This window comes from Polyodon spathula, chromosome 16 (genome assembly GCF_017654505.1).
Source record: "Polyodon spathula isolate WHYD16114869_AA chromosome 16, ASM1765450v1, whole genome shotgun sequence".
Taxonomy (NCBI): domain Eukaryota; kingdom Metazoa; phylum Chordata; class Actinopteri; order Acipenseriformes; family Polyodontidae; genus Polyodon; species Polyodon spathula.
Window position 1 is genome coordinate 35,034,539 of NC_054549.1, and position 17,586 is coordinate 35,052,124.

Here is a 17,586-nt window from a genome sequence, read left to right on the forward strand (position 1 = left end):
CTAACCCATTTCTGATACACATTATATTGAAAAACATAGTATCATTGGCAAAAAGATTTCGACATTAAGTGCATTGTAACTATGTGTAAGAAACTTCTTGTTGAATTATGTGTAAGTAACATGTAATTTACAGTAACCACTATGTATATAAACAGTAATTAGAGGGTGTTTAATTAATAACCTCATGTGTAAAACAAAATTACATTTACCAAAAACCTGTGGCCACTACGACCGGTGATGGTGAGTAAAAGGTGTTATTTACTTTCCACACCTAACATCTTGTCTGAACTTGATAGTTATATTGTTCCATATGCAAATATCCATATGCACCACTGTGGAATTTGATTGGTTCACCTTTGCAAACTACACAAACCTTTCACCGCTATTGCCCTTTGTTAAAAAAAGAATGAATGGAAAATGATTCCATTACCTCCCTGAAAGCTTTGTATCAAAGGACTAATTCAATACTTTCAGGCCATGATCCAGTGCTGTTTACTGGTACTACAGCTGAAATGGTGATCCAGTGCTGTTTACTGGTACTACAGCTGATAATGTGAACAAACAAAAAAAAAAAAATAATTCTTGTACTGTAATGTTTTATGCATTGCTTTGTACTTGTATTTAAAATGCAGTTTTTATTTTTTTTTAATATTGACACTATACGAATGGCCCCCAATCCGTGTCACTGGGGAGTCCTTGAATACCAAGAAGCTGCATTTTCAAGGATCTGTATCCTTTCCACACAGTTTGAAAGGAATCCCTGAAAAGTAACACTTCCGCTCAATATCAATGCAAGGAAAGAGGCCCCCTCTGCTGAACCAGCAGCTGTTCATGTTCATATTGCAGAGCCAGAGGGAGTTATCTGTGGAGGCTACATTTCTGAGCCTGCAGAAACTGTATGTAATATTGGGTTGATGTGTAAAGTGTTTATATATATATATTAATATATATATATATTATTATATATATATATATCATATAGATATATTCCGTATATATATAAAAGTGCTAAGTCATTTTCCCACTGTTTTCCTCCCTAATTTGAAAAGTCCTGAATGTCACCTTGCCGACGCAATCCACGTAGCGACAGGAAGATCAATGATTGTCCTCCATTCCTGACGTCTTGACAATCACTTCTTTTAACCCTACAGACCTAAGCAGTGGATGTTGCCAAGCAGGCTGCATTTCTTTAGCACTGCCTTCTGCTGAAAAAAACAAAAAAACAAAACCAAAAAACAAAAAACAAAACAAAAAAAAATGGCTTGTTTGCACTGAAATGGTTTAAAAAAAAAAAAAAAAAAAAACCCTACTGTCCTTTTTCTCTTATGAATCGTTAGATCAACACTGCAATCCCACCCTTCCCTAAAAGTCCATCTGCCCCAGTAGTTGTTTTTTGTGCTTTGTTGGGCAATGTTAATGAAACCATTAACCAGAGTAAAGGCTCAGACCCTTATTTAAATTTGTGAAGCACAGAGCGACAAAATACAGACTTTACAAAATTCTGAATGCTAAAAAATAAACAACCCTACTAACCTAAAATCCCTTCGGATGGGTTAGTCTGTGCACCACAGAATTTAAACTGCCAATCACAAGGAAATTGTCCTCCACAGCCCTGACATGAAACCACACGCTGCACATCTTTAATCCCACAACAATTTCTTAATCTTAAGCAGCTGTACAATCCAAACCATAAACTCGAACCAGAAAACGGAGCCTTTTTGTGCCAAATTTGCTGCAGTTGATACTGTAAAACAAGCAAATTTCGCAAGCAAGAAATGTTTGCTAATTTTGCGTTTATTAAAAATCTGTAAAAGTAATGTGCCATGAAATGTATTATTCATACATGTGCCCCACATTAAAAGAAAAAAAGCGCAAACATTTATTGCAGCAAAAATGGACCTTGAAGGCCATTAGCGAAATTAAGATGCCGCATTTACAGTAATCTAATCTGCTACTGTACAATGACCATGTATTTAAATAATGCCTTTTAAATGTTTTTATGAATTAAATAAAGTTAATAATTTATGAGATGAAGGTTTTTTTTCATTTTTTTTTTATCTCCTATAAGGTTATGACTTAACTCATAACATGTGCCCTGCTTTCCAGTAATTACAGCACTTGGGTTTGGTTCATATACTTTAAACAAGGTAGACTCGGGAGCCAAAGTGAACTAAGGAAACGAGGCGTTTTCTAGTGTATGGTTCATAATTTAAATATCACAGAGTTTGATCAAATTATAGTTTCTAGAACTCCTTAAACAATATTTTGGAAAAAGTGGTACAAACGTTGCACTGGTCATCAAAGATAACGATTTACCACATGATCAAGACAAGAATGAAGTGTTAGAAAATTAAAATAATAATTCATTATTTCTTTATCTTCTTTATTAAGCCTTTGGCACAAAGATTTTCAGCTGCTAGCAATTTAGTAGAGAAGGGGGGGAAGTGTATATCTTACAGTGATGTCGGCCATGCTTCCCCTGAGTTTCCGACAACTATGCCGGGGATAAAAGTGACAAGTTTGTTCATGTGCTTGTGAAAAAAAAATAAAAAATAAAACAATAATAATTTATGTATATATATATATATATATATATATATATATATATATATATATATATATATATATATATATATATATCAATCAGGAAACGTGCAATAAACCTGTGAATTGGCTGCAGGCACAGACAGAGCCTGTACATCTCTCCAGTGTTCCTGTTAGTCAGTAAAATCTCACTGTAAGCTTCTAACTTTTCAAGATGATTAACATGTGTTATCTTGATGTTTTTCTTTCACTTTTGAGTTGAGACAGAAGATAAGAAAACATCAAAACAGCCCATAATTACTGAGTTAGGAACGGACTGACTCATCTTAAAAGTATTTTCTACAGTATGGAACATTATCAGTACCAGAAACTTGAAAGTGTTACAAATACCAAGAAGACTTTATTTACATATAGAAGATCATTATAAGGAAGGCAACATAGTAAAACTTTAACAGGAAACCACAAAGTGCCAACTAGCATTTTATAAGATGGTTCAGTGCGGCTCTGCTGTCTATATTATGTTTGCATATCAAATGTAGTCTTGTACTGTAAAACATTAAATGTTTGCTTGCGAGAAATATTCATTCATTTCACTTTTATAAAAAATCTGCTGAATATACATGCTGCAAAGCTAGCATAATTACTCAATTCAGTTTATTTACAGAGTATAGTTTACATGTGCAAAAATCAGCTGCTTTACATTTGTCCATAGCGAGACAGCTGCAAAATGAAGTTGCTGCAGATATTCCCTGTTTAGCCTTTTTTTTATGCATGTTTTCTGCAGTGGGAGACAACAGGACATTTGTAATAGGAAATTATGCTTCTACATTCAACAAATATATTATTTAGCCTGGCCAGTGTACTCAAATAAAGTACTGAAATTGGCCCTTCTGGCTGAATATCCTAAACACAGCTTGTAATCGGTCAGCCAGCTACTTAGTTATGAGCAGATTGGAACACATAGCCTAGCTGGCACTGTGCAAGCAGACACTGGCAACACCAACACAAGATTATAATGCATTCAACAGAACATTACGTAACCAGCATAAGCCTTGTCAAAGCCATCTATTTTACTGTAGTGAATACAAACTGCTGGCTATTACAGTCTTTGTACACATTAGCATTTGCAGTGGTCTGGCAAAGGAACTGCCAACAGCAAAAAAAATCCTATGTTGATAAAAAAAAAAAAAAAAAAAAAGAAAGAATAAAAAAACAGGGGACATATGATTAGATGTTTTTAATCAACTGTGCGAGAATGCCAATCGCAGTGCTCAGTAGTAATAAAAGCCATCCTTTGAAAGTAAGCCATTTTCTCCCCAAGCCAGGCGTCAATTACAAGTTTCTGTTACAGTGTGTATTAACTGCTTTACTGCTGCCTAGCAATCTACATCAAGCAGTTTTAATAAACCTGTCACTGGACTCAAGGCAGAGAGTGCATTAGTGGATGACAAGACACAGGGACCCATCTCATACAAGGAGGACAGTTATTTTAGTCTCATCTCGCTTTATATACTGGTTTATACAGTCCAGGATGTTCACTCATTTATTATATATTTTTATATATATTTTTATTTTTGATACATCCTCCACACTTGAATGTTAAAATACTACACTTTTTTTTTCATTTTTATATCTCTGTTGGGAGTTATTTAAGCTTAATTTACTGATTTACACAGCTGGGATCGAGGAATGCCATTAATGTTGCATGTCTAGACTATGGACAACACAATGAAAAACTAGCTTTGTTAAAAAAAAATGGTCATTTAAAAGCCTGGTCATCACAAATAAACCATTCATGGCATAAGTAAAGCACTTTCCTTACTAAAGCTCTTCTGGGTTTCACTTCTACCTTAATTACTGCGGCTTTTCCTGTGATTATGAAAAAATGCTGCTCCCTGCGGTCCTATTACACACCCCAACCCAACCCCTGGACACCATGGCGCAAAGTAGCCAAGATTAACAACAACTTCCATTTGACTGTTACATGTGCAATCGTACACAAACATGTCTGAAACACTGGAATATTCCGAGGCATACTGGCCACAGTCACCTGCCATCAACTGACTGATGAAGTAAATCATATGACATCTGTCAGCTGTTTAAAATGCAGAAACCCAAACGCCAAAGAGACCTCACTGTGACCGCAGTCTGTACAGCACTGCAGGCCTCAAGTGTTCCAGTCTGCGAAAAGCACATCTAGGTGATGACTGTTGTGTAATATTCAGTGATTAACTATTTTAAAAGCCACCAGTGAGTCATAACAGAAAATTCCAATGACATGAGGATAGGTTTTACTATTTTAAAACTCTGGGCTGATGCCTTCCTACAATTAATTTGTTTCCAGAAATACAGATTTTGATTGAGTGGAATTGTAATGTTGCCAGTCAGATGGCATTACGTACAGCTGATCAGCAAAAAATAATTCATGAATTCTTTTCATAGATTTAGCGAAAATGTACCTAGCACCGCCCTTAGAACTATACGCCTGTATACCATTCAAACACTGCAACAGCTGAAATGCACGTCAATGGCGTGAAAAGCAAAAAATAAAGAGGAAAAGAATAATCAATTAAATACCAAACAAGAAATACAACCTTAAGTAGCAATTTCTTCACACTCAATGTTATTATCAAACTGTGCAGGACAATTTATTTCCGAGGAATGTCTTCTTGTGGTTTCAACAAACAACAAGTTCATCTTATTCTAGAAGTGCATGTTAATGCCCTTTGAAAAGTTTACCATGACAGATTTGTACAATAACATTGCATTTTTCCCATACTTTTCCAAAATGCTGTGCATTTACCATAGTTTGACACGTTTGTAATATGCTTTATAATACCGTACCTGTCTTGGTTTCACAATGCTTACCTGTGCTTTACCATGCATTCACGAGACTATTACACTTTGCTATGATTTTAGTATGGCAAACTCTAATAAGGGTGTTTGATAGTTGGATACAGCTCAGGAGCCATAAATTACTGAAAAATGTAGGATTTCATGCAGCCAAAAAACAGAAACTGAACAAGCTTTCAAAAGTGATGCAGTCACAAGAAAAAAAGAAATGCAGGTAACATTGGTAAAGGAAGAGACAACCACTCTGATTTCCAAACAAAACCACTAATCAGCTCCTTCGAAATTCAATAAAACACTTCTCCCCAATAGGACTCTCTCTCACACTCACACAACCATTACAGAAATAGCAAGTCGCAGTGGCTTACCAGTCGAGCTCCAGCTCCAGTTCCAGTAAAGACTGGGTCTTCTCTGAGTTACAGTGCAAACACCACATGTTGGAAAGCACTCACAGAAGGGGGTGTCCAAAATGTTACCATAGCCCTGCCCTCTGGCTTGGGATCCCTTTTGATGACAGAGCGATACTGTGACAGTTTAATAGCATCGGCGCAGCATTGTCTCCATCCGGCAACAAGCCCTAGTATGAAGCACAGACTGCAGCTTCTATATCCAACACCCTTCTCCAGGCTGAAGCAAGCAAGGGGGAGTATGGGGCTGGAGGAAAGAGGGAAGGAAATTCCTCCAGTATCACACTAACAGTGTGGCGGTGGGAATACAAATCACCCTGCTCGGGAGGGGCTAGTTGGTCTAATTAAGTGTGCAGATTTGTTAAAAAGGCGTTCTTCCCCTCTGGGAGCAGGGGAAGCAGGGAAGCAGTCACTGGAGAGGCAAGATAGCATCAGAGAAGAGGCAGACCATCATCAGGTCTGGCAGGAATGCAACTGGGAGTATTTTCCATGTGATGGAGGGAGGGAGCTCTATTCATAGACGCATAAATGCGAGTGAAGGGCCGCCTTTGCTACATTACAGCTACCGAGCTACTGTGACACCGTAACCTCCTGCAGTCCTGCACTGGAAACCTGAGAGCTCTTTTCCCTCTGTCTCACATCCTCCCTGGACGTGTTTCAGACTGGAAAGTGGGCATGGGCTACAGCCACTGCTTTCGTGGCAGAACCAAATGTTTGTTTGTCAGTTTACTGGCAGGGGCTGGGCAGGAGCCTCATTAAAGTCACAGTGGTTTTTTTGTGTTTTTTTTTTTTGTGTGGACTTGCTGCTTATAGAACCACAGTTCTTTTATTTTGATAATCTAACAAACTGCACATGATTAATTCCTTCTAATACAAATATGATATCTTTAATTTCTTGTTTTTAATAAGATGCAGTAGGAAAAACGGTCTAGTGGCTGACGACATTTAAGTTAGAAATTCCGACAATTCAGACCCCTTTTACAATCCCACTGAACTCTTCCTTTATTGTGAAAGAATGGCCTGTTTAAAAGAGAGATTTGAGAACATGGCAGGTCTCTACATTCTAGAACATGATGAATAAGGATTCTGGACTCTGTGACCTGTGAAAAATTAGGGGCAAGGGAAGAACACTTTGTTTAGCGGAATTCACTATCGTTTCCGAAAAGGGCTCGACATTCTTGAATATCGATTCTGGTCTCCTTAAGCACTCAGTAATGCATCTAAAGCAATCAACGTCTAAATGAAAGCAAGGATACACAATACAGTCAGAAATGTTACAGAGAGGAGCTATCCAATTCTATGGCTTGTTAAAGTTAGTATTTCTGGGTATACATAACGCACAGAAGCCTGCTATTACAGTAAATGTGGATCACTGTTTAAAGTTAAGGTCAGCTGAGATCTAATGTTTTATCAGAAGCAGAAATATCTGAGTCAATCTTCTCACTGAAGGTGAAACACTGTATCGTCACCATCTCTAATACCAAGATGCGGGGAGTCACTGATTATGTGTCCGAAGAGGGTAAATATACTGTAAGCATGCAGGCATTTGCTTAATTTAGAGAAAAAGGGTAGACTAAATAAAATCTTATCAAATGTTTCTGTTCCTCAGGAATAAATGAAACGTTCTTTCCATTTCCTCAAACGTGAGGGTGGACAGGTACAGATAAGTGACTCAATAACAATCAATCAGAAGAGCGGGCATATGTCACCAAGGTCTGAGATCATATCGTAAAGGGAGGCCCCCAGCCCCTCTCCAGGGGCTGTAGTTATGGGTGAAGGAGAAATTACATTGTGGAACGACAGCGGGTCTAGCTAAATCACCCAGCTAACGGAGGCATTTTTCAACAATTAGCACAGATATAAAAAAAAGAAGGAAAATTAATTCCATCTGGTGTGCAAATCTACGGGACACCAATCAGCAGCAAATGCCTGCTGATGGAACTCGTCATGAATTTGAATAATAGGTTTTGGCTCCTGTTGCTTCACCCCTTTGATCTTGGCTACAACAAAAAATAGCTCCCTGTTCAAAACGGCATGCGTATCTTTGCACGCCTGTCGTACTGTGGTTAAGTTAAGGGAGCTCAGTTTAGTCTGAAGGGCACAGTGTCTTTCACCTCAGGAACATGGTTTGAGGATCTCAGTTAAGATTTCATTGTCATTTGTGGAAATTAGTACAGAACATCTTAGAAACACCACCATCTCAACTGGGAAAAAATGGGAGCAATAACATCCTAGGGATATTGTTAGGATATTGCTGAACAATTGCCTAGTTACAGTTATTGCCTCTCTGTTCTCTCTTGCTCTAGCAAGCTTTTAAAGTGCAACAGCACATAAATGTAATATTTTTTTTATTAATGTGTTAAAGGTCATTATGAGAAATGTATTCTGGTTTCAGCAACCAGCCATTGCAAGCGGTGGACTATCTTGTATCTGGGAAAACATGTTGTTAATATTATTATTATTATTATTATTATTATTATTATTATTATTATTATTATTATTATTGATTTCTTTTAAAAAGGGTATAAAAGAATGATCCAGCATCAAATCAATCTCAACGCTGCAAGGCACAAAAAACAGCCCATTAATAACCAGGTATGTCATACTGACTTATAACCTTGAAGCAAAGCTGACAGAATATATTACTAATGGATTCAAATCTTTTAATACCGCTAATGCTAAAATCTTGCAAGGCAAAGAGAGGATTTTATATGCTGAACACCAAAGCAAAGGAGAACATCTTAGATCTATCACTTCTGTGTAATCAACAATATAAATGAGGATATGAAAACAGAATCCAGTACATACTGCTGGACATGTATATTATCTACAGTTTGATTATGAACAATTAGACCCCAAAATATACTATTTAAATTGCATGCTTATCCCTATTTTTGCAAGGCATCCTATTAATATATAAGCAAGCTAGTGTCATCAAATATATTCCAAAGCTATATCAGCACAGTGGAAAGTAATCATACCAGAGCTTGCAGTATAGAATGCCTAAAATGGAAAACAGAAATAAACCAGATACATGGAAGCAATTATAGTACTAAGGACATGGCATAAGGCAATTGCAATTTGGATACATATGCACATGTGTACAGTACAAGGCAGCAAGTTCCACTATTACCAGCTAAAGCTGCAAACAATTAGATATCTGCACTTGAGGTAAAGATTATTGTTAGTAAAGTATTATTATTTAATTAAAAAAAAAAAAATAGATAAGGCACGCAAAGACCTTCTGCTTGTCCAACCTTTCATGGAATTTTCTGTTCTTTCTCTTTCATTGAAACAACAAGACATTGCATATGCTGTAGCATTATAAAAGAAAACCAATGGGCAACTCTCCCAATTACACCACTGATGGTTTACCTAGCAGGTAAGGTGGTGCTGATGGGAGTGTGAGGCAGCGTTTGTGTGGAGCAGACTGGCTAAGTCTGCTCCACACCAACAAGCAAACAGGCACACCAGAACACAATTCCATAATTATATAGAGTATGCCGTACACAGCAATTATTCTACTTTCAGTAATGGGTGTGCACTGGAAAATCTTGCCAGGTTGTCATAGAACAGTATGCCAATCCTAATTGTAAAGACAACGTCCTACCTTTACCCTATACTTCTAAATAGAAAGCCTGCCTTGTAATTGACATGAATCACTTCAGTGGAGTAGTATTAGCAGACCCGGAGGGTGCACAGTAAGTGGCTTGTGCTGTATTTATAAGTAGCTGCAGTGTGTACAGTACTTAAGCCTTCTATGTAACTGCCATTAAGATTCATTTCTACACAATGTTTTTGCTTCTTTTCACAGTTCTTAATGAGGAATTATGAACAAATTCAAATTTACTCAATATACCGTAAATGTGAACATTCATCTTTTTATTGGAATCTGTCATGGATCAGGTTAAATCAATAAAAATCCGGAATGTGTATTTAAGACCAGCCTGTCAAAATCAGCTAAATGAATTTCTGCATTTTTTTTTTATACATGACGACAAGCAGGATTTAGCACTAGGGTGGGTTCTGACACTGCAGCAGACGGTCAGGAGTTAAAATCCTGGCTATGACAGTCACCCGGAGAGCCAAGCTACCCAGTTTCCAGATCTCAATCATGCAAATCAGAAGCCGCTGATGAGTTTTACTGGGGTCTGGCTGTCCTTATGGGAAGAGTAAAAAGCAGAAGATTAATGCTGATCCTTCACCAGCGAGCATGCTGCTGGATGATTATTAGAAGGAGGCATGCAGGCAGTGCGTGTGTGCGTGTGTGCGTGTGTGTGCCTGTGCTGTGTGTGTGTAAATCCAGCATCACTCACCGCAGAGAGGGTTGTTGAGCTACATGTGTGGAGGAGTGATTTAAAAGAACCTAACACTGGATGACCAGATATAAAGATTTTTCTTCAAATCAATCCCATTTTTTATAAAATAGAAAGTGTCTGTGCTGGAATACATTTTACTTTCCTACACCGGCATGGAAAGTATTTGCTCAAAACACAACCCAAACTGAAAACGATCAAAGTCCCAATGTCGACGCATGACATTATGGGATTTGCTGGGATGAAAACACAGGAACACAGTGCCGTGTCACCCCTCAACATTATGGATGACTGTTTTAAGTCTGTGCACGTCCAAATGTGGCTGGAGCTCACATTTTCGATTTTTTTTTTTTTTTTTTTGGCTGATCTGCAGTCACTACTCACTTTTCAATGTTAAGCAAAGAGCACATTCTTTCAGTAGCAAATTTCCAAGCTCCCTCCCAGCTCCAATCTAATCTACAGCATTGATGGCAGTCTTAACACAGTACAGCAGTGCATCAATAGGCCCATCTAGTAAAAGCTATAAATACAAGCAAAAGAAAGTATACAATTGACAACAATGCTAAGGGTGTTTTGTTCTCTGTGTATTTTACAGCTCTGTACAAAGTACTTCAATCCCTGGCATTCACCTTTTGAAAACTGTGTTATTCTCTGATATCACAAAGCGTTTAGGTTTATAATAAAAAAAATTAAAAAAAACTACAAAAATAATAGAAAGATTTTGCAGGAAAAAAAAAAAGTGATCACAATTTTACTTGTATTCCTAAGTCTGCTTACTTGCTTAGAAAGGACTGGCAAGCGTTGCTCACATGCACACAATATGAATAAGGTTTTCTTCTGAAATCAGTACATTACATGAACAACAATGAGATTCATTCACAATGGTCATTAAAAACGGATTAAATATCAAGCAATTCAAAATAAGTACTGTGCTAAAAACCTTTGGGCATTTTCAGAAGTCTCTTTTGTTAGTAATATTACATTGTGTTATTGTTGTTCAAACTATGAAAAGCCTCTACTCAAGCCCACAAATTAAGTTAAGTGTCAAACATACTGCAGGGTTTCCACAGTGCGGTGTAATTGTCAACAGTCACTAACAGCAGCGACATGGGCTGAAATCTACTTTAGTTAGCCTACTTCATTTCATTCAAGAGACAGAAAGAGAGCATTTTTATTCCACCAGTCTTTGCAAAAGTTCTGTATATCCAAACAGGAGGACTGGGTGGTTTTTTCATTGCCAGGGTGACCCACAGATACCTCACAATGCAATATGGAAGTCGGACTGGCTTTCGAGAGGCATACTTGAAGTGTCAAACATCCAGTGAGGATGATAGGCATCCAAACCAGAGCTATAAATAATAGCACAATGCAGGATGTAGTTCACAAATGAAGGCAATAAAGCAAAGGGATGATAGCTTAACTGTACTGGGACGACTGAAACAAAAACAGTGAAAAGCAGTTTTACTAAATCCTGCTTTTTATCATTTTAATACAAAGCTAGGGCACTCTTCTTTTAGAATCAAAGGCGTTACTGGTAACTGCAGATTATATAGTGTACACAAATACACAGCTAACCCAGCTAAACTGTAAATTGCTTTCACTGGGATATAAATAGCAGTCATGTGGGCTGTGGCCAACAGCTAAAGGGGAACAGTGCCACCTGTTGATTAAACACTGCCTTGCAGTTATATCACTTAACATTCAGCCAGGAAACTGACAAAATACTGCTCTTCCTTTTTTTCTTTGGTAATGAACAAGAGGACTCGGTTCGCAGCAGTGTAGATTAATGCTCTTCTGTATGAAACGCTTGACAGAGGTCAAACACGAAGGTCAGCCTGACAAAAAACAACCCTGGCAATTAAAAGAAAACGTGTGTTACAAATTAAAAATATAGTTTGATTTGTTTTTAATGAAACGACTTTCCACCTAAAAAAAAAAAAAAAAAAAGTGCCAAAGGGCCTACTGTAGTTCACGTTGCACCAAAAGAGTTTGAGTATTTCTTTTTCAGCAAGTAAAGATGTAGTTTTACTTTTGACTTATTAGATTGAAATTATAAATATAAATCACAGGCTGCTTAATAGCTTCTATTAAGATGCGCATGCGAATTCTATATCAATATTTTGCTTCCTTGCTGTACAATATGATTACTGCCTACAGTAATCCAATTAAATGTATAAAAACTATCTGGGATTATACCATCAATTTTTATATCCAAAGGATTTTTTTTCTAATTAAAACACGAAAGAGCCTACACTCAGGCAGTATATCAGGTGAATCAGATCTGGTAAGCAGTCACAAAATAAGAGCAGAATTCTACCCTGACCACAGCGGGCTCATAAAATGAGATGCTAGAGAATTCAATTGATCAGAGTAACTTCCACGTGACTCAAACAAGTCTCCTTGATTCATAGGCTGTCTCTTCTGCTTTAGTCTAACACAAGGATCATGAGCCATTTCTCATGATACGGTGCCTAGAACTCATGATCCTCAAGCCAGAAGATTTCACAACTGGATTGTGTTTAAAATGCAGCTGCAGACGTGATAAATTCACTGTTGGGTTTAATGCACCGCAGGGAAGGAAATGAGACTCCCATTGCATAGCAGATCCATTCCTGGTTTTACTATGAGTCTAATAATACAAACCCGAGCATGCTAACGATACACCGGGGCTAATCAAGCACATATTAAAACCTGGAATGGGTGAAACTGCTATGCAACAGGAGTCTTTATTTCCCTCCCTGCACTGACTCAATGTTAGGGCTCAGATTAAAATAAAAGAAGCCCCTTTAAGCAAGTAAAGAAAACTCAAAACCTTGTTATACTTTGTACGAGGTGGTGTTGCTTCACACGCAGTCTGTTCTTATTACATAACTATTAATATACTGCAACAGAGTAAGGAGACGTCAATGCTCAGAGTGGCTCTTTTGATGAACTTAACTAGTGAAGCAGACAGCCAATACGACCATATGACCTCCCCATTTCTATAAGCTGCATTTGTAGAGTAAGTGCAATCTCTTTTAAAGCTATACAGCCCCCTTTAGAGCACGGAATCCGATGGCAAAGATACAGTGCCTGCTTTCAAGCTTAAAGGAACAGAATGTGTTGTGCATATCAATGGAAAAAGCAGGAGCACGGAGATCAAATTCCCTTATCAGTTCACAGCGAAGCAGAGGACAAAATGTGGTCACTTTTACAATGTAATAGAATTCCTAAAGTGATAGGGGGCATCAACCCAAGCATCAGCTTGTGATGCATTCTTCCTGACAGCCAACCAATCGCACGGCACCCTTTCTTTCTGGCGAGTTCTACGCTAGCACAAAATCCCTGTGTGCAACCCCACAGCTGCCCTCCACGTCCCACAGCAAGTCTTTGGCACTGGAGTTTAAAAATGGAAACACTGAGGCCACTGAGTACAGCTAGGCACCTCCCAGCATAGCCATCTGCATGGATTAAAACCACTGTTTGTGTAGGTAGTATTTACAAAGGCAGCCTTTTACTTGGCTGTCATTTTGTATATCTGGCACAATTCAGACACCATAAAACTATGTTAAACTGCACAACTCGCGTTTATTATGTCTAGGTAAGGTAGACTGTAGCTAGGGTGTTCGTAAACTCATGTACAAACAGGCACCCTAAATCATTGTGTTAAAATAAATCTAAAGTATCTGCTGCTGGGAGACATCTGTTAAGTTTGTGCTGAACTGGTGCTGATGTCTGAGGTTAAACACTCCTACAGTATGAGTAAAGATGTCTACTGCTAACAAATTAACACTTGTTTATTCAATTCATACATTCCCAAAGTAACGCACTTATTGACTTGCATAATTAGACTTGCTCTGGCTATCCGTAGTTCACATTTGTTTAACACAATAGATGAGCAAGATAACGCACCAGGGATGTGTAATACATCTATCTGTTCAGGGGACTGGCAGCTTTTAAAATGTGGGTGTCCAAACCTGAATTAGCATAGCTGGTAATTATTCTTTCTTTTGCAGCCGAGGTGACACCAATCTACTTTATAAATAATGTATGGCAGTCCTGTATTTTCAATCCCTTTCAACTGACAGAGACTTCACTTCTTATCCAGAAGACTGATTCAGATTAAAAGGAGGAAAAGGTATTTACTTTTTTTTCTTTCTATGAAACCAAAGCTGTACTGATTCTAAGTTCTACTGTCTTGTAAAATTTATCCAAGCTAGATGACTATGTATATTTCATTTTAATAACTCATACAGCCAGGAATGACAAAATTATTAAACTCAGACATTACTTAATAATCAGTGTTTGGATCAGTGTAATTTCATTCGCATCGAATTCATCAATTTTACTTTCACTTCTGGCACAATTTTATGTCACACTTGTCCGTAATTGCTTTTCAAGATGGATGGAGTAAGACATTGGCTTGATCTACTGCAAACCAGTTAAGGGGCGCAATACAATGTTACAAGACTCTACTTAAAAGAACAGGAGCAGTTCTAGTGTACTGCAGTATCATCACACACAATATACATTTACACAGCATCCTACATGGTAGCAAGATGTATTGTAAAGACAATGTGTTGAGAAAGGAACACACACTTCCTTCCGGAATTTGGAATAATAAATTAAACAGCTACTGATCTCTCAGAACACCCTCTAATTAATAAGAAAAAGAGTTTGAAAATAACCAGGTTATATCCCATTTGTATTATCTGGGTTCTTTTTTGGTTTGTTTATCTGTTCTCAATGTTAATACAAGAAAACATTAAACAACAAAACTACATTCTAACTGAGTCATTTGAAGCTCACATTGAATATTGCAGCATTAAATTAAATGCATAAAAGACACACACCATTCATTCAGCTTTCCTACTTTGCTAGTCTCAGAGCTGCTGGAGAAAGGCTGAATGACAACAATTCTGGCACAATTGGCAGTTGAAGAGTTATTATTTGACAACCGGATAGGAACAGGAGAACCAGGATGCGTTTGAGTACTTTTAAAACAGACAAGTGTTTGGAAACATGTGCAAACAGCACCTCTACTGTAATTCTAAGTGATACAATCTGACAATAACCCACCTTTTTTTGTAATGGGAAGGTCTATTTCAGGGACAAACTGACAAAGACCATCCATCTGTTCCAGTATTTAATTACTTTTGATTCCAGATTGTTATCAACAGAATAACAGAATAATTTTAAGGAAGAGCACAGCTCCACTTGAGAAATGGCAAAGCTTAGCATTTTTAAATCCCGGTCTTCCATGACTTGCAACGGGGGGAAAACAGCTCACGTCTGCAAGTGGGTTTAACTGAATAAACAAGAATGATTTGAACGGTCTAAATAATACAACGCTCTAAGCCCTGTTTAAATTGAAATGAAATGTAATTTCTTAACGAGATGCAAAGACACAGATCGGAAGCTGTAAACTTGTGACCTGTTAAAAAGCAGCGTGTGATTCCATGATGCTGCTTGCATGCTGACAGTGGCTTGTGGGATGGAAATAGTTCACCTTCTTTACCTAGCAATACATGTACTTGCCTGAAGCAAAGTTCTTCAGCCTTGCGTTCCCACTGAGCAATAAACTTTAGTCCCTAAACATCCCTACTGCATGCTGAGACACTGAGGTACGACATGAAATGTCCTTCTGACCTTAAGTTTTCAATTACAGTCATAACCGAAACAGCCCAGTGTGGGTTTTTCAAAGGCTCTAACAGCACAGTGAGTTTACAAAATGCGTGTTTGGCTTAGCATAACATTAGGCAGCAAATAGAAATGCATGATTATCTGTTATATATTACATCTTCTCAATACTGTATATGTGAGGAGTCAGTAACATTTTACTACACAGGCTATACAAATAAGGTCTGAAGATATTTAAAAATACAAGCGGATTTAGATATCCAACTTTGTTGAATGATTGTATTTTAACAACAAAGCATTATGAGATAGCACTGTAAGATAGCATTATAGTTCAAGAAGACATGCTGCTAGCCTTGAAAAGCTTTTTAGGCAGCACGCCTTTTGAACAGTCCATTAACTCGGATCCCCCAGATTCATTTTGAGAATCTGTTTGATAGTCCCTACATGTGGGATCTAAGCCAAAGCTACAGCCGGCGGTTTGGAAATTCCTTGAAATTGCTGACAGTGGAAGAAACTTCTGCCAGAAGCCATGAAATACACAAACTGGAATGCAGTCTTGCAATTTCAATATGAGAATACAATCATAATTACATGTTTCCAATTGGACTGAACTTTTAATTGAACAAAATTGTACATACAGTAAGGGCCATACATCTGAATACAGTACCATCACTATAAACCCATTGCAGATATTTTTGCTTTACATTATTTATTGCATTTACTATTGAGCGATGTTATATAAGGATCAATAAATCAGCCTAAGGAAAGCACCAGCAGGATAGGTGCCATTTAAACATGCCATCGTCTAGCTCGCTACAGTAAAATCACCTTTTAGCTACCTTGTTGCAACATGACCTGAAATAATTAACTTTCCAAACATGAATTTTAGAAGCAAAAATACGCAATATAAATCTATTCTTAACCATGTCCTAAAACGATAATCATTGACCCTTGCACAAGGATACATTCTAAAATCTTGCACACTCACATATTAGAGCAGCCAGAAAATACATTAAAGGATTACAGCCACAAACAAATATTATTTGCAAAACATTTTCCATTTCGAAGGAAGTTGTAAAATGTAACATAGTAACACTTCAATCTTATCCAAATGCAAAAAAAAAAAAAGATTATCCGTATTATAAAGGGCGTTATACTAAAGTTGTGGATGTTTAGTATGCAAAATGAGTTAAAGATTTGCAATCCCAAGCTAACAACATGTTAAAACACCGAAATAACTTTGATAAACACACCAGGGTTTTTTACGATGTATATTTTCCAATACTAATTTCTTGAAATGCTATTTATTTAAAGTTAAAAAAAAAAAATACACTTATTTCACAAGATTATTTCCTGTACAAGGTGGAACAGCAGGGTTCGCATACATAGCCATTGAATTCCAGTAACAGAAAACAAAGGAAAAACCCTTACTTCTTCCTAAATCATCAGACTTCTCTACTTAGACCAAGACTCATCTTACAGCCTAAACTGTTACACTATGATGCAAAGACTTTCATCTATACAGACAAAACACAAACCTTGTCTCAACCAACTTACATTTGTTGCAATCCAAACCTTCACTCTGAAGATAATGGTAGAGACAGTTCTGAAACACACAGAGCTCAACCTGGCAGGCTTCCACACAGTTTACCATAAGCACAGTTTTCAGGTTTTTAATATTCTCCGATAAAAGAAGAGACTGAAGTAAAAAAAAAAAAAAAAAAAAAGAAAATTACTTACTATCAAAAACAATTTCTGGCTGATCTGGTGACTGCGTTTCAGCAGCCAGATGTTTTGACAAACTGCATTGTCAGACGTTTAGACTTTGTTAAAGGAAATCCTGCACAACT

General features: G+C 37.4%; 1 protein-coding gene across 7 annotated transcripts in view; it reads right to left on the minus strand.

The window, feature by feature from the left end:
* The window catches only part of LOC121328451 (IQ motif and SEC7 domain-containing protein 1-like), a 151,905-nt gene that overhangs the window by 25,305 nt on the left and 109,014 nt on the right, over positions 1 to 17,586 (minus strand). The window contains exon 1 of one of the 7 annotated variants that reach the window (XM_041273120.1): positions 5,763 to 6,351. The exons of the other annotated variants lie outside the window; for them this stretch is intronic. Coding sequence (XP_041129054.1) covers positions 5,763 to 5,830 — 68 coding nt within the window. The 5' untranslated portion in view covers positions 5,831 to 6,351. Of the gene's footprint in view, positions 1 to 5,762; positions 6,352 to 17,586 lie in introns of those variants that run through there. 7 annotated transcript variants of the gene reach the window in all.